Raw genomic sequence first — 18,485 nt, forward strand, 5'->3', positions numbered from 1 at the left:
TTATCAACTGTGGATGGGTGTGCTTGGACTAGCAGCTGGGTGGAGTGCTTGGACTAGCAGCTGGGTGGAGTGCTTGGACTAGCAGCTGGGTGGAGTGCTCAGACAGGTATCTCCTGATCTTCCGGATGTTGTACAGGGTGAATCTACATGACCGGGAGACTGCAGCAATGTGGGCTGTGAGGGAGAGCTTGTCATCCATGGTAACCCCAAGGTTCCTGGCAGAGGATGAAGGGGTCACGCAGATCCCAGGGTGATTGAGAGACGTGGGGGATGGAGGGTTTGGCCGGGATGATGAGAAGTTCTGTTTTGGCGAGGTTCAGCTGGAGGTGGTGCTTGGTCATCCAGGGGAGATGTCTGTGTGACCAAGCACCACCTCCAGCCGAACCTCGCCAAAAGTAAATGACAACATACATTTGTTAGAAGCAAGAATTTCACTTTAATGATCATTACCGCCAAAGCAGGAGGGTGCCATTGTAACCCCACGTTGCTGACTGTGCCAATGTGAGAAACAAGCTTATTTTAGCTGCATTTTATTTTATCACGTTATTATTTAACAAATCATTTTAGAATACAACAATTGGCAAAATTGGTAGACAGTAGGCGGCCATTTTGGAAACTTCCACCCAGACTTATTTATGAGGGCAGCCTTCCATCTTCTGCTCAGTCACCAGCCTATCCAGCCCCTTACAGGTCAGCCGGTAGGGCTGTTTTGGGCACTCTGCCGGTGTGGGCCAGTACTCCACCCAGGTCTGCTCACCCAGGACATACTGGTACTCAACACTGCAAACACACACACACACACATTATATACAGGGGTACAGTAACTCCAACATACACATACTCTCTAGCAAGACAGGTTTTCAGGAACAGGGACATCTCTTTCTCTCTCTCACACACACACTCACTTGGCTCCCTCTCTGGGTTTATAGACGTCCTTGGAGACACCCATGAGGAGGTACGTTTTCCCCTTCTGAAGGTCCAGACTTTCTCTGCAGAGAGCAAAGGCCACAAACTCACGCAGATTTCCCATCGCACCCTTATCAATACCTGGATGAAAGATGGAAGGAAGTGAGAGGAGAGAGGGAGGGAGCAAGAGAGGATATGGAGGAAGGAGAAAAGGATGTATAAAGGTTCAACATGAACAATCTACCTGTGCTGGTTGATTTAGTTTAGGAGCGCTTGGTTAAAGCTCTGGTTCTGATTTCCTAGAACCAACAGGACAAAGGGTTTGCGAGCTACCTCCTTTGAGGACGTTCACTATCCTCACGGTGTACATGTCTGTAGTGGCATCTGGGACCATCTTCTCCATCTGAACTTTGAAGACTGGAAACACAGGGCAGGATGGAGGGAGGAGATGAGTGAGGGAAACAGGGAAGGAAGGAGAGAGGAGATACGTGAGGGAAACACAGAAAGAGATAAAAGTAGAGAGGTGGGAGTTACTGTCACCAGCACACCTGCTTCAAATAATGGTCATCAGGCTTCCACAGAGCTTGGTAACGACCCACTCGTTTGAATCAGATGTGTTCGAGCAGGGAAACATCTAGAACATGCAGGACAGTGGACCCTGAGGACCAGGATTGAAGACCCCTGTTTTACACTTTCATTCACTCATTCTCTCTTTCCCTTTCTTACCGTAATCCACTGACCGGTCTTTTGTGACCTCACAGGCCTTGTCAGAACGTTTGTTATCTTCTAACCCCAGCTTCTTCTGCATGCTGCAGTTCTCTGGGAAGACAAACCAACAGAACAAGGTATATTTAATTGTAAAAAAAAGTGGTAAATAGTGGTCATTAGTAACCATGGAGTGCTTCTGATGGGCTTGAAATGGGCCTATGAACATGTTCCACAACTTTTTTCCACAGTGATTGTGATTAGGTTTACCTTCAGCACATTTACAGATACTGTGGTCCTCCCCGGAACACAGCCTCAGAAGGCCACCATCCGTTCGCTGTGGATGGTAAAACACCCTACAACGGGATTCTGCAAAACACACACGGAAAACCGCAAAAAAAAATTTTTTTAGACATGTACTACATTTATTCATTTAGCAGACACTTTTATCCAAAGCGACTTCCAAGAGAGAGCTTTACAAAGTGCATAGGTCACTGATAATAACAACAAGATAGCCCCCCAAAACATTGCAGGTAGCTAAAACATGAAGCACACATTGTGAACCAAATTAAGTGCCAAAGGGAAGAACCATAAGAGCATGTAGTTAAACAAATTACAATTAAACAACATGAATCGCTATAAGTGCAAGTGTACCTGTGAAAAAGCAAGTAAAAATAAAATATTTCACAGCGAGTACAACAATTTAAATCAGTTACCACTAATAAAAAAGAGCAACAAGTCTCTAAGCAAGAGTCATTATGATCCCTAAGGAAACTAACATCGGGTCCAGCAAACCATTCTTAAGTACCATTGTACTCCCGGAACAAGTGCGTCTTGAGCCTTTTCTTGAAGGTGGGGAGAGAGTCAGTGTCTCTGATGGAGGTGGGGAGTTGATTCCACCACTGGGGGGCCAGACAGGAGAAGAGCTTGTGTTGGGACGGTCTTGAACGGTGGGACCACCAGGCGGTTGTCTGAAGAAGACCGTAGGTGGCGGGTGGGGTGTATATATAGGTTATAGGTGCCCAGTGCCCACTGAATACTTTTGATGGGGGCAAACCTTGAGAACACAGAGGATCATTAGAGAGAGAGGAACGTGAACGTGACATGGAAGGGAACTTACTCTGATAATACTCATACACAGTCACTGCTGCAGGTTGTAGGACCCCAACCTTATCAACACTGTGGATCCTGAAGTTCACATGGTCCCACTCTGTGTGAGACACCTGGATAGAGAGAGACGGGATGGAGGGAGAGAGAGAGGATGGAGGGAGAGAGAAAAGAGATATGGTCAAAGACAAATAACTTCATAAATCCACAGGCAGTAGAGGAGGTATAGAAAAAAAAGCTGAATGGTTGGGGTAAGGAGAAAGGAAGATGATTGGTTGAGGAGAGGAAAAAGGAAGATAATTAGTAGAGGAGGGGGGAAATTAAGGTAATTGGTTAAGGAGCCGATGTGGGAGGGGTAAAGGCGACAGTTGAGGAGGGGAGGATAAAGGTGATTGGTTAAGGAGTCGATGTGGGAGGGGTAAAGGAGGCAGTTGGGTAGAAGGTACCTTATTCAGATAGATGATGAGGGAGCCTCTTTCAGACAGAGCCTTGTTCATCTCAAATTTCTCAATGTAGCGATCTTTCCCTTCCTTCAACTACACACAACAGACACACACACAACAAATATTTGCACATGAATGTGAAAAATATTAAACTGAAAATGAGACTAAGGTAAATATCTCAGTGTTTGTGTTTGAGAGAGAGAGAGAGAGAGAGAGAGAGAGAGAGAGAGAGAGAGAGAGAGAGAAAAAGAGTGTGTGTGTGCCCCCAAGTGCCTTACCTTTGTCAAATCCCCAAAGTCAACTATGAAGCCAGTTAGCAGGCCAATGTCCAGAACCGACATGGTGGCATCTCTTTCCTGGCTCTTATATCTGCCAGACGAGATGACCAAAGGTAGAGAGAGAGAGGTAGAGAGTGAGGTAGAGTGTGTGTTTAAAGGTACAGGTGTGTTTAAAGGTGTGTGTTTACAGGTGTGTATTAAAGGTGTGTGTACAGGTGTGTGTATAGGCTTGTGTACAAGTGTTTGTGTGTGTGTGTGTGGCATAGAGACACAGGGTGTGTGTGAAGCGCCTAGTGCAGTAGTGTAGAAGTGCTTGTAGTTAGTGCATGCTGCCCTCTGCTTGCCACTCTCTGCTTTCAGCTACCGCCGCTGGCTAGCCCCCTTACAGGGGGTGAAAAGAGGAGCCAAGAGTGTAAGTCTCCTCTGCCAGTACATAGCCTCTCCACCACCAAGACTCCTGCAGTGCCTCCTCGCGGCCACACATGGTAACTGGGTACCCTGCGGTCCCAGGCTAAACTGCAGGGGATCTCGGAGCAGCAGTGGGCCCCAGAGATGTGGTGTGCAGGCCCACCATAAGGTGGACACGACCTGGCACCCGTCAACCACTGCCCCAGCTATGGGTAAATAGCCCCACTGCCTTGTGGGTTAGCCTCTTGAGGCAAGGCTAAGGGAGCAGACCCAGACAGAAAAGCAACGTGCTGGCGGTGCGCAATAGGCGGGCTTAAACAGAGCCAAGACCCGGCAGCCTCCTGCAGCCTGGATGGGGAACTGGTCGTCCTGGGGTCACCCTTGCCACCAGATTGACCTAACCATGGCGAAGATAGTGCTACTGGGGATAGCGCGCCTCCAACGGCACTCTAAATAATCTCTTTGCGCAGGTATCCACCTCTGACCACGGTGTATACTCTCTGGACCCACATCTGGTTGAAGTCTGGTGGCGTTGGGGCAACTGGCGACGGGAGCAGGTGTGAATAGACTGGGAGCTTCTAGTCAGAACCCTGCACGTCAGCGGCACAGGGTATTGGTCGCTATCAGCTGGGACTGAGTGGCAGCTGATCTCGGCAGCACCCTGTGTGACTGAGCAGCCCCTATTTAGGGACCACACTGCTCACCTCAAACTGAGGAGGGGCCTAGAAAAGGTGGCCTAAAAAATGCCCACTCAACTCACACCTGGACAGGATACCGCACCTGTCGGGTCATTCCACTTCTGCGGTCGAAACAGAAGAAATAAATCCCAAAACCTAAAACTGGCAACATGGAATGTGAGAACTCTCCTGGACTCCTATGGCAGGACCGAAAGACCTCACAGAAGAACAGCACTGATTGCGGAGGAGCTGAGACGTTACAACATCGATATTGCCGCGATTAGCGAGACCAGGCTCCTTGACGAAGGGTCGCTGATAGAGAAAGGGGCCGGTTACACCTTCTTCTGGAAAGGCTACCCCCTAGGTGGACAACATCTGCACGGGGTGGGACTGGCCATCAGGAACACACTGCTACCAAGACTCACTGAAACACCTGTGGGCATCAGTGAAAGACTGATGACCCTCCGTATCCCCCTGGCGAAGAACCGCTTTGCTACACTCCTTCGTGTGTATGCCCCAACCCTGCCATCCGACACTGAGGTTAAAGACTCATTCTATCAGTCACTGGATGAGGCTCTCCACCGGATCCCCAAGACCGACAAGATCCTCCTCCTTGGGGACTTCAATGCTCGGGTGGGGCTGAGTGACAGGATATGGAAAGGAGTGCTTGGCAGGCATGGTGTTGGTCAGGCCAACTCAAATGGCATGAGGTTACTTACTCTCTGCTCTGAGCACAACCTGACTATAACCAACACCATCTTTCAGCAAAATACCAAATATAAAACATCATGGATGGACCCACCCTCTAAACATTGGCACCTGATTGACTATGTCATCATGAGACGTTGCGACATCAAAGACGTTCACATGTGCCGGGCCATGAGAGGTGCAGAATGCTGGACAGACCACCGGATGATCATGGCCAAAGTCCACATGAGCGTATGCCACCCCACGCGGAAACGTGGGTCCAGTGGGAGACGTTTAGACTGCGCCCGTCTGGAAGATACCAGCACAAGAAATTAGTTTCGATGCTCCCTGGCTGAAAAACTTGAAAAGCTAGAGCTTACTCTTAGTGGAGAGAATGCCACAAACCAGCGGTGGACCACTATCAGCTCAGCCCTTCATGAAGCAGCAGCCCACTCAATCGGCTATAAGACCAAGAATCACCAGGACTGGTTTGACAATAACTCAGACACCATCCGTAACTCGCTGAACGCCATGCACAAAGCACACCAGGAAACCCTGAAAAAACCCTCATTGAGCACCGCCAGACAGCAATGGCAGAGAGCGAGGCGTGAAGTGCAAAGGACCCTGCGAACAATGCAAAACAAGTGGTGGACAGAGAAGGCACAGGAAATCCAGTCTTTTGATGATAGGAATGATATGCATAACTTTTACAATGCAGCCAAATCTATCTACGGCCCAACAAACCACTGCATTACACCCCTAAAAACAGCAGACGGGCTCAGAGTCTTAAAAGACCAGAGCAGTGTACTGGAGAGGTGGGCTGAACATTTTAAGACCCTGCTGAATCAGGACTTTGAAGCAGATCACACCATCCTGGATCAACTGCCTGAACTTCCACCGATTGACAACCTTAACCAGCCCCCGACCTTCCTGGAGGTTCTGTCAGCCGTCCGCTCCCTGAAGAACAACAAGTCTCCGGGGATTGACAATATCCCTGCAGAACTGCTTAAACAGGGTGGTTACCTCTGTACAAGAGCGTTACATCAACACATTGTGAAAGTATGGGCTGATGAAAACATCCCACAGCAATGGAGAGATGCCAAAATTGTCACCATCTACAAAAACAAAGGTGACAAGACCATATGTGGCAACCATAGGGGTATATCACTCCTTGCTGTTGCTGGTAAGGTCCTGGTCAAGGTGTTGCTGCGGAGGCTACTCGATAACATCACAGAGTCATTGCTCCCAGAATCACAATGTGGCTTCAGAAAGAACAGGAGTACTGTAGACATGGTCTTTACAGCCAGGCAACTTCAGGAAAAGTGCAGGGAGCAACATCAAGACCTGTTTATGGCTTTTGTTGACCTCTCCAAAGCCTTCGACACTGTGCAGAGAGACCTACTGTGGGACATCTTGCTCCGGTTTGGATGCCCTAGCAAGTTTGTTAACATCCTCCGTCAGTTTCATGATGGTATGAATGCTAGAGTGACAATAGCAGGACAAGAGTCTGCCTCTTTCCCTGTGTGCACAGGGGTCAGGCAGGGGTGTGTACTAGCACCAGTGCTCTTCAACATCTTACTCCTATGTGTCACTCAACTTCTCCATAAGGAAGTTGAGGACAACAGCGGGGTGACAGTAGTCTACAGACTAGATGGTAATCTCTTTAACATCAGAAGGCTGCAAGCAACCACCAAGCTGCACAGAGTGAGGGTCCTCGAGCTGCAGTATGCAGATGACTGCGCTCTTGTGGCTCACACTCCACAAGACCTCCAGGCTGTCCTAGAAGCAGCTGTGAAGGCTTACAGCAGGATGGGGCTGACTATCAACATCACCAAAACAGAGGTAGTCTGTCAGTGGAGCAACAACATCCCATCCACTTCACCCATCTTCAGCATCACTGATAAGCATCTGTCTGTCGTACCATCATTTAAATATCTGGGGAGCATTCTCTCTGAGGGCAATGACATCGACGATGAGGTCCAGAACAGAATCCAACAAGCATCAGCTGCCTTTGGGAGACTCAGGCGCCGGGTCTTTCAAAACAAGAACTTATATCTCCATACAAAAATCTGTGTATCAAGCCGTCTGCATCACCACCCTCCTCTACAGTTGTGAAGCCTGGGTCACTTACAGCCGTCATGTGAAGTTCCTGGAGCATTTTCACATCCGCTGTCTCCAGCGCATGCTAGGAATCACTTGGCGTGACCGAGTGCCACACACTGAGATCCTCAGGAGAGCAGGCTGTAAGATCATTGAGGCCACCATCACCCACCATCAGCTACGATGGCTGGGGCACGTTATAAGGATGCCCCTCAACCGGCTGCCCCTCAACAAAGTGCTATATGGCCAGCTCGCCCAAGGTCAACGCTCTGCTGGGGGGCAGAAGAAGCACTATAAAGATCAGATTAAAAACAGCACTGAAGAGGTGTTAAATCAGACCTGGGGACCTGGAGGGCTTGGCTGCTGACCGTAACACCTGGCGTCAGGTGTGCCGGGACGGGACAGAAGCGCTGGAGGAGGACAGGACAGCCAGGAGACAGGACAGGTGGGAAAGAAGGCGTAGAGGAAACACAGCCAAGGTTGCCAGTACCATCACTAGCACATACACATGTCCCACATGTGACAAAATCTGTGGATCCAGAATAGGACTGTACAGTCATCAGAGAATCCACCGGTGAAATCAGAAGTGGACGTCATCATCGGCCTCGATGGACAACTACAAGCAAGCAAGTGTGTGTACAGGTGTTTGTGTGTGTGTGTACAGGTGTGTGTGTTCAGGTGTGTGTACAGGTGTGTATATAGTTGTGTGTACAGGTGTGTTAGTGTTCAGGTGTGTGTGTGTTTACAAATGTGTGTGTACCAGTGTGTGTGTACCAGTGTGTGTGTGTGTGTTTGCAGGTGTACACAACATAACACCAGGACAGGAAGACGAGATGGAATTAGAGGTGGAAACAGATCCAGGTCTAAAACTAGACGTTTGTTCGAGAACTTATTTTATGTTATCAAATGTAATTGGGGTGTGCTTGCCTTTCGGCGAGCACAAACCATTGTTATCTCACATATATATTATTATTAGGATTCCTCCGTCAGGAGGAAACCTATTGTTATTGTTAGTTTTATTATTAGGATTCCTCCGTCAGGAGGAAACCTATTGTTATTGTTAGTTTTACTTTTCATGGAAGTCAATGGCAGCCCCTAGAACCCTTCGACAACTTTTTGTGAAATTTGGCACACTCATTAAGGACAGTTGATTCTACACCTACACCAAGTTTCGTGTCTCCGATCAGACCACTCCAGCGCCACCAACGGGTCAAAGTTGGACTTGTGTTTACACACGCAACTTTTGAACCGTATGACCCATTTTCAAAAATTAGGTACCATTGGATTCCCCGGATCAAGCCGAGTTCAACGCACCCCATGGCGTCAATTTCCGGTTATACAGATTTTCCGCTATTTCCGGTTTTATCAAAAACCTTTAAAAGCCTACTCCTCCTACAATTTTTGTCAAATCTTCTTCAAAGTTACCAGAGATGATCTTCAGACCAAGCCTCACAAAAGTTATCGAAAAGAATTTTGATCCTCGCAACCGTTTGTCCGGTACAGCCAATCAAATTCATCAGAAAAGCCGCCAAACAGGATGTGAAGTCATGTCTCAGCAAATCTTTGAGATATCAACACGAAACTTGGTATATCGATGGAAGACACTACAACATGTTACCGTGTGCAAAGGCAACTTCATATCTCCAAAAATGATTGATATAAAGCAAATTGAACTTATCGCTAACGCTAAAATAATGCTTTACACATCAGCCAGTCAAAAACTGATACTCTGATTCAATCACAAGTTCATATGAAGACTCTTGAGAATGTTTATAACACAAATCTGTGAAAAAGTTGACTGTAAGATCAAAGGTTGATTTTTGGTGAATATTTGAAACATGCTTGCTTGGCTAATTTCTAGCCAAATTTCCAATGAATGTCTCCCCTCCTCCTGCCCGCGCGTGCTCCACATCCTCACACACTCAGCCTTAACTTACACACGCGCGGGCTTGGCAAGACGCACACGCAACATTTCAGGAGAGTGTGGGCTGACCAAGCCCCCACTCATTCCTTGGTTTCTAGCCAAGGCCTTGTGGATCTTGTAATCTTGGATCTCTTAACAAAAGCTGATCTTTTTAGTATTGCATTTCCGATTTTGTATGCAATGGTAAAAAGTTATACAAATCCTGAAACATTGATATATATATATATGTATTTATATATATATAAATCTTTATTTCAGACGCCAAGTTCCACATAAAATAACAGACATAGAGCTATAAAAAAGAGAGTAAAACGAAAACATAAAACAGAGATAATACAGTGCATAAAAAGTATGAAGACTTTAGTGCCAATGTAGTCTTAAGTTCCAAGTAATCGATAGCAGCTCTTTAGAGGGTTGACCAGAGCCTCTACTATTCAGTTCTCAGACTTGTCCAGTCGACACATGAAACCATACATCAGTTGTCTCAGGAGTGCCTTACAGGTTGGTACGTGCTTAGACAGAAACAACTGACCAGCACTATGTCACCTAGGCACATTAAGTAGCAATCTAAAAGCATCATTGAAACCATACATCAGTTGTCTCAGGATTGCCTTACAGGTTGGTACGTGCTTAGACACAAACAACTGACTAGCACTATGCCACCTTGGCACATTAAGTAGCAATCTAAAAGCACCATTGTAGGCTACTTTCAGTATCTGTATACTCCTTTACCTGTACATAGACCACAAATGAGCAGTGTACAATGGTGTTATGTAGGTTCTAAACAGGGAACATTAAACTGAATCTGAGCACATAGAAAACGTCCTTAATAACATACTGGCCTGAGAATATATTTTACAGCGCTGTTGATACATATCGTTGTCATCTGTCCAATCATCAGAAATGACATGGCAGATATTTTATTTCCTCACAAACACCAAGGGGACTGCCAGATAAATAAAAGGTAGGGAAGGTTAATTTCCTGTCCTGATTACTTCTGACTATCATTATGTGGCTTTTCTTTGCATTATATTTTATATCATGATCGAAGCCATACTGAGAGCACACCCATAGCATCTGTTGCAACAGGCTGAGTGGAACCAAATAATCTGCGTACATCAAATGATTGACAATAGATTCACCAACAAGACAGCCTGTATTTGTCTTATTCAGCTGGCTTGATAAGTCGTCCATATCCATATTAAACAAAAAGGGAAAACAAATTCCTCCTTGTCGAACTCAGTTACCAACATGGAAAGGAGCTGATACAACATTGTCCCATTTAACATGAAAAGTTTGATTGGCATACCAGAACACCAAAATCCTCACAAGAGGTTTAGGGACACCTCTCGCTATTAGCTTCATAAACAGTTTTTCATGACAAATTCGATCGAAAGCTTTGTAAGCATCAATAAAGCATAAAAATACAAATGAATTAAGACTTGTGTACCTGAGACAATCTCCTTCAGAGCATAGATACAGAGATCAGTACCATGTTTTCTTTTAAAACCAAACTGATTTTCTGCAGTCAGAATATACATTTCCAATTTCAATCAAATAATTCTCTCAAACACTTTAGACAAGATACTGGCCAATGCAATGGGTCGATAGTTGTCTATGCTGTTCAGTTTACCAGCCTTATCTTTAACAACAGGCACTAACAGTACTGACATAATAGAGTTCGGTAGAACACCATGAACCATAATTCCAGTGAGACACATGGCTAGAAATGGACTGAGTCTATAACTGGCATTTTTTAGATGCTCTGCAGAAATGCAATCCATACCACAAGCTTTGTTGTTGTCTAGCATGTGGATGGCATCATAAATATCTACTGATCTAACTATCAAGTCTGCAGAGATACCTTTATATTCATTATCAATTCTCACTGTGTTACTTTTAACACAATTAAATAGTTTACTGTAGTGCTCATGCCATAGATCAGCAATCTTCTCTGGACAACTAACCCCTTTGATATCAGAAGGGAGGGGAGTTCTGTTATTATTTATGATCTTGACCTCCTTCCAGAAGTCAGTAAGATTGTTATTCTGCATCTTTCTGGCCAGCGAGTCTGCTCTCATTGTGTTTTCATTTCTCTTAATGAAACGAGTGCATATTTAAATCTAGCATTTGTGAGGTTTTTGTTATCAAGCAGCACTCTCTGGGTCTGCCTGCCTCTGACCAGACTCTAAAGGCTTCTCTAGCAGCAGCATGTTGCTCAGACACAAACTCATTCCAGACAGGCCGTGCGTTAGGGACCTTACTCTTGTGATTAATAAAAGGTTCACTGGAAGCATAAAGACATTTGACAATATCATCATACATGGCACAGAGCTTTTCAGCATGATGTTTATCCTTGCAGTTCATATCCTTGCACATTAGGGCATCCCTAGAAAATGCAACATCACTATGTAAGCTGTCAGTTAATAGAGAATATCTGTGCATAACCTCTTTGGTCAATTTTGACCAGTCCAGTTTTCTTGGGGGGCCAGCAACAAGGGTACACTCTCAACATTTAGCAGCATAGCAACTGGTATGTGATCAGTGGTGGCCAGCCCATAACACATCTCTATACTTTCCAGTGAGTCATGAGCATCGGCTGTGGTTACAATATGGTCTAGCCAGGAAGTTGTGTGACACGTTTCACTTACATAGGTAAAACTTGTATCAGGCAATAACGCTTGATATAATTAATTTAGTTTCATTACAGAACTGCTGCAGATGTTAACGATGTTATGTTGCGAATAAACGCTTATCTGACATGTCAGCATTAAAATCACCCATGACATAGACACAACATGAACTATTGTCCTCTATGAAGGACTGAATAAAAGCTAACCTGTTCTGAAATTCATCCTCATGGTCATAGGATTCATATGGTGTGTACACATTTACAATAGTAAATTTATTTTCATTGTGATTAAACTCCAACCCAATAGCCCAGTCAACGTTAAGCCACACCACCTTTACCGTTGGGTCATATTTTATGTTCCACAGTATAGCTACACCACCAGCTATCCTCCCACAAACCATTCTCATGCTGAGATCGGTAGTGGACTCTCCAGCACCATGAAACATCTTGTGTAGGGAGTTCAATTTGTCCAGATCTTGCTTGGCCATCCAGGTTTCTTGAAGGCAGACAATGTCACTCTCGTCCAGCAATGTGTCCACCACCAAACGTCTTGATCTATCAGCAGCAGTATGTCCTACTCGGAGGCCACGAGCGTTGTAGGATACAACCCGCATTAATGATCTACCACGGACCCATCAGGGCAGCTGGCCAGTGTGTCTGTCTCCCTGGTCTCTACATATAGGCCTACATTCATCCCAGCATCATGACTGAGCTGAAGCTCGGTACCCTGAGAGCGGGGGGGTATGCTCTGGTCAAGCTTTTTTGAAAGTATAGACCAAGGGTAATTACCACACCACAACTGTCCCACCATTACCCATAGGTGGCGCTACATTCCACGCCCTAAAGCACAAAGGCTTTCTGGAATGGATAGGCTAACCAAGCGCCCTCCCTTCACTCCTTGGGTTGAAATAAAGGCCCTTGTGGATCTTGATGGTATTATATTTCAGATTTGGTATCCCATTGGTAATTCTGCAGCATAGATTTTTCTATACAATTCCAATTTGTCAAGAATATACATTTTTCAATGGTTCGCAATGTTTGGAGGAATCCGCCATTACTGCTTGCAGTTATATTTTTTATTGTGTCACTATTGTTTTCCTGTTTCTCTTTATTATTATTATTATATCAACTTCTTAGTTCTTCCGCCGTTTTTTTTAGCCTTTAACTAGTCCTGCATACTTTCACCGATTCCTACAATTTTTGTATCAAAACGTTCAGCTCCTTCAGGAGATGATGGCTATGACTTGTGGTATTTCTCACTGTTATACTTTTTAAAGAATTAAGGTTTTTGTGCAAATTATTGTCCCATTAAAAGTAATGGTAAATCCTTTCAAATCATTAAAAAGCTTCCTCCTCTTTCAAACTTAACTGCTTCAGCATACTTTCAGCTAGAGACACCATTCAAACTTTAAAATGTTCACAAGACATTCAGGTATTCCCAAATGATTCAGCTTTTTCAAATATATTCAGCCAATTTTGAATTGTGACAGTTTGAAATACATGAAAAATGTAGCTCCTTCTTGATTTTTATGATTGAGCAGCCTGCAGAGTGGCACACTCTGCTGGCTGCTCTTTTTCTGATTTTCAACTAAATTGTTAAACAAATTCCTCTGACGTTCATATAGTTTAACTTACAGAAACAAGTTTGACCTTAAAATGTAGGAAAACTTGTCCTCTTTCGGCCAATTTAACTACTAAAGAGCTCACATTTACAGATTTTCAGCTATGAGGCTTGAAGCGAGAGCAGCCTTTCAAATTCTCTCACTAACTTCAATGGAGAGGTGGGTAAAATTTGTCAGAGAATTTCGAAAGTAGACGTGTTTTTAAACTGCCGGTAGAGTCGTATTTCTGACCGCACAGACATATAAAGGACATCTCTGGTTTCGGCAGAGTCTTGGGTCTCGGAAAATATCCTCATTTTTTGGATTGGATGTACAGTTTTGCGTCTAGGTTAACTTGTTTGAGGTGTGGATTCCAGCTAAATGTGTTTTCTGTCTCTGCCCAGCTCGTTAGCGATCACAGCTGCGCCATCACCGTGGCAACCAAACAGACACGCACCATGAAAGCAGAATTGGGTGACGTTTTGGAAACTGCCAAAAGAGTTGTAGTTCTGACCGCACAGACACATAAAGGATATCAATGGTTTCGGCAGAGTCTTGCGTCTCGGAAAATATCCTTATTTTTGGGATTGGATGTACAGTTTTGCGTCTGGGTTAACTTGTTTGAGGTGTGGATTCTAGCTACATTTCTCATAATCGAGCTAGCGCGATGGCTCTCCTGAACTAAAAACGGTTCGACTTTTTTTCCACAATTGACCAAACAAGATATGTACATTGAGCTTAAAGTGTACATAATCTAGCTAGATCGTTTTTATTTGAGCAAGTTTTACAGAAATCTGCAAAAATCGAGGCTCACTGTCATAGCTGACCGTCACGAACAGCCAAACCAGGCCTTGGGTAAGTGTTTGCTGCACTGCTGGCGTTAATCCTAAGAACAAACGCTAAGTAACCGGACAACTTTTACTGTTATTTGATGATATTGAACACATATGTAAAGTAACTTGTCTTTACTCTAAATATCTTCTGCGTTTTCAATTTGAAGTTGTACATCTAGCTTATGTAGAAAATCTTCCATTGCATCCTTCGGTTATTATTCAAGCCTACGGTGTTAATACATACCACTTTGACACACTTGCAAGAAATGATCCGCTGCTTAGATGTATCATGATCTTGTTATTTACGTATAAAAAACTCACCAGGGACAACGACAACATCGGCAACCCTGCACTATGAATTATTATTATGATTGTACTTAAAGTGTCTGAACAGGACTGGGTGTGCAGTTACGCATGATTAGTTTCTCCTCCGTCTTGAACCTGAAACCTAGATTCTAGGTTAGAAATGTTGCCAGTCTGTTATGGAGGATTATAGGGGCCAAAACTAAATAAATAAATACTTGGATAAATAAATAATTATATAACACAAAGCTTAAATAAATGACACAAAATATATAAATGTTACATGTATTTGTGTGTATATATTTATATGTTTACATTTTCATGTGTTTACATTTATTTATTTATACTTGCATTTATTTATTTATACTTACACTTACATTTATTTATTTATACTTACATTTATTTATTTATACTTACATTTATCCACGGTGAAACTTGCTGCAGCAAAATAAATCTGTCGTCCCCCCCGTCACCAAGTCAGGGGGCGGGTTAAAGCCTCTGATTGGTGGTTCAACTTGAATCGACTGCTTTTTACTATTCCAAGGTGGCAGCACCTTGTGCGGATTCAATGAATGAAATATTGAATGCTACAGTGGTCGAAATGTTGGCGGAAGCTGAGGAGATGGAGGCACCTGCCAGTTCACTTTTTTTTTACATCATATTGAGAGCTTCGCTGAAATTTAAGGAATGATATTGGCCCTAACTGACACAGACATCAATGAAAATGTGTTCACGATCCTCAGCGAGATGATACAGCATAGGGGTGGGCATATCGATCTTAAGACCGACAGTGGCCGGGTTGGGAAACCCGGCAACTATCGATACCAACGTTGGTATCAATAGCCTGATTGATAGCGTGATAAGATCGATACTTCATTCCACACTGAGTACACAACTCCCTTTACATCATAGTGGTTGTGCAAACACCGTCTAACTTCGCTCAAACTCACTTTGCCCCTCCACTGCTTTTCTAAGCCCAAAGTATCGGTATTGGCAATACTGGCCCTGTATTTACTCCTTGGTATCGGATCTATACCACATCTTGCAGTGTCGCACACCCCTAGCAGCTGTAGAGTGAGGCGATAGAGGATCCCTCTAGCTTGAAGAGAGCTTGATCGACTGGTTGAGCCTGCCTGGTGTGTAATACTGTTCATTCACCAATCAGAGGCTTTGACCCGCCCCCTGACTTGGTGACGGGGGGACGACAGATTTATTTTGCTGCAGCAAGTTTCACCGTGGATAAATGTAAGTATAAATACATAAATGTAAGTATAAATACATAAATGTAAGTATAAATACATAAATGTAAACACATGAAAACGTAAACATATATATATATACACACAAATACATGTAACATTTATATATTTTGTGTCATTTATTTAAGCTTTGTGTTATATAATTATTTATTTATCCAAGTATTTATTTATTTAGTTTTGGCCCCTAAAATCCTCCATACACATATGGTTTGAGAGCGTATTTACATACTCAAATCTCGAAGTAAGAAGCTGTAATTTGGTGTGCAGCAATATAAGATGTGTACATATCGATGAGTTACTTTCTTTCGTTGCTGCTGCATATCTTCTTTAAGAAATTAACGGAAGAAACGGATGTGGACAATAATGGGGCCCCGAACGTTGAAGATTTAGAGTGGACGATAATAGGGCCCTTTACACTACAGATCTCAATGCGGCAACATGTTGTGTTTTTTCTATTTTCACTGCATTTTAATATAGCCTATAAATTGTGAATTTTTATATAAAAATGTTAATGATTAATCGAAAATCGATCGTTAATTCTCCCGACGATCGATTAAGACAATTTAGTCGAATGCCCATCCCTAGTCCTAGCTACGTCTGGTCTTAAGATGCGCGTCCTTGTGAAAATGCGAAAGCGTCGATCGTTGCCAAGCAACACATTTAAGAGCCTATCAGAGCCAGTCCACGGACATTCTCTGAGCCTATCCGAAGCACACTTTATAGCTAGCCTATCTCCCTTCAAAACAAGCCATGGATAAAGAAAAACAAAATAAAAGGAAAATACATTTTATTGATAGAGAAATTACAAAACATATAGTTTGTATACTAAGAATAGAAGCGTGTTCACGGGGAAATGTATAATAATTTCAACACAAACAAACAGAAACAATCAGCTGGAAATCGATCAACAACAAAATTAACAGTGGATATCTGCTACCACGGACGACTTTCTCGCCTTAATGCCCTTTCCATGTTGCCTATTAACAAGACGCGCTGCATGTGCGATCAAACTAGTGTTAGCCCTAAGTAGGCTACCATGGATAGGATATTGGTCCGATTTTCCAATTTACGCCTGCTCCCCACTAGGCGTAAAATGTACACCAGGTGCAGCACATAAAGGCTCAAGTCTAACTGGTGCACTAGTCGTAACTTTAAGTTAGTCATAACTTTCAATTCTACGTCGGACGTAGCGTACGTCCAGGCATACGCCCAGCTGGTGCACTCGGCTCCAGTTGCTGAAGTCTGGGTTGAACGAATTTGAAGGTAAAAGGACAACACTGGAATGACTTGAACTTGCTAGAAAAAGGTAGCAACCGTTGGTCATTGGCAACAGACTATGGAGGATTATAGGTGCCAAAACGAAATAAATAAATTCTTGGATAAATAAATAATTATATAACACAAAGCTTAAATAAATGACACAAAATATATAAATGTTACATGTATTTGTGTGTATATATATATATATGTTTACGTTTTCATGTGTTTACATTTATTTATTTATACTTACATTTATGTATTTATACTTACATTTATCCACGGTGAAACTTGCTGCAGCAAAATAAATCTGTCGTCCCCCCGTCACCAAGTCAGGGGGCGGGTCAAAGCCTTTGATTGGTGAATGAACAGTATTACACACCAGGCAGGCTCAACCAGTCGATCAAGCTCTCTTCAAGCTAGAGGGATCCTCTATCGCCTCACTCTACAGCTGCTAGGGGTGTGCGACACTGCACGATGTGGTATAGATCCGATACCAAGGAGTAAATACAGGGCCAGTATTGCCAATACCGATACTTTGGGCTTAGAAAAGCAGTGGAGGGGCAAAGTGAGTTTGAGCGGTTAGACGGTGTTTGCACAACCACTATGATGTAAAGGGAGTTGTGTACTCAGTGTGGAATGAAGTATCGATCTTATCACGCTATCAATCAGGCTATTGATACCAACGTTGGTATCGATAGTTGCCGGGTTTCCCAACCCGGCCACTGTCGGTCTTAAGATCGATATGCCCACCCCTATGCTGTATCATCTCGCTGAGGATCGTGAACACATTTTCATTGATGTCTGTGTCAGTTAGGGCCAATATCATTCCTTAAATTTCAGCGAAGCTCTCAATATGATGTAAAAAAAAAGTGAACTGGCAGGTGCCTCCATCTCTTCAGCTTCCGCCAACATTTCGACCACTGTAGCATTCAATATTTCATTCATTGAATCCGCACAAGGTGCTGCCACCTTGGAATAGTAAAAAGCAGTCGATTCAAGTTGAACCACCAATCAGAGGCTTTAACCCGCCCCCTGACTTGGTGACGGGGGGGACGACAGATTTATTTTGCTGCAGCAAGTTTCACCGTGGATAAATGTAAGTATAAATAAATAAATGTAAGTATAAATAAATAAATGTAAGTGTAAATAAATAAATGTAAGTATAAATGAATAAATGTAAGTATAAATGAATAAATGTAAACACATGAAAACATATATATATATACACACAAATACATGTAACATTTATATATTTTGTGTCATTTATTTAAGCTTTGTGTTATATAATTATTTATTTATCCAAGTATTTATTTATTTAGTTTTGGCCCCTATAATCCTCCATATATGTGTAGCATCTGCCTT

General features: G+C 43.5%; 1 protein-coding gene across 1 annotated transcript in view; it reads right to left on the minus strand.

Annotated features, from left to right (window-relative positions):
* Window positions 1-416: 416 nt before the first annotated feature.
* The window catches only part of LOC124477131 (complement C3-like), a 45,853-nt gene continuing 27,784 nt past the window's right edge, over window positions 417-18,485 (minus strand). The window contains exons 34-41 of the mRNA XM_047034708.1: window positions 3,440-3,530; window positions 3,165-3,254; window positions 2,732-2,834; window positions 1,882-1,980; window positions 1,633-1,725; window positions 1,240-1,323; window positions 906-1,047; window positions 417-780 (exon numbers count right to left, since the gene is read on the minus strand). Of these exons, the coding sequence (XP_046890664.1) occupies window positions 630-780; window positions 906-1,047; window positions 1,240-1,323; window positions 1,633-1,725; window positions 1,882-1,980; window positions 2,732-2,834; window positions 3,165-3,254; window positions 3,440-3,530 (853 nt within the window). The 3' untranslated portion in view covers window positions 417-629. The remainder of the gene's footprint in view (window positions 781-905; window positions 1,048-1,239; window positions 1,324-1,632; window positions 1,726-1,881; window positions 1,981-2,731; window positions 2,835-3,164; window positions 3,255-3,439; window positions 3,531-18,485) is intronic.

The sequence above is a fragment of the Hypomesus transpacificus genome, chromosome 14 (assembly GCF_021917145.1).
Source record: "Hypomesus transpacificus isolate Combined female chromosome 14, fHypTra1, whole genome shotgun sequence".
Classification (NCBI taxonomy): domain Eukaryota; kingdom Metazoa; phylum Chordata; class Actinopteri; order Osmeriformes; family Osmeridae; genus Hypomesus; species Hypomesus transpacificus.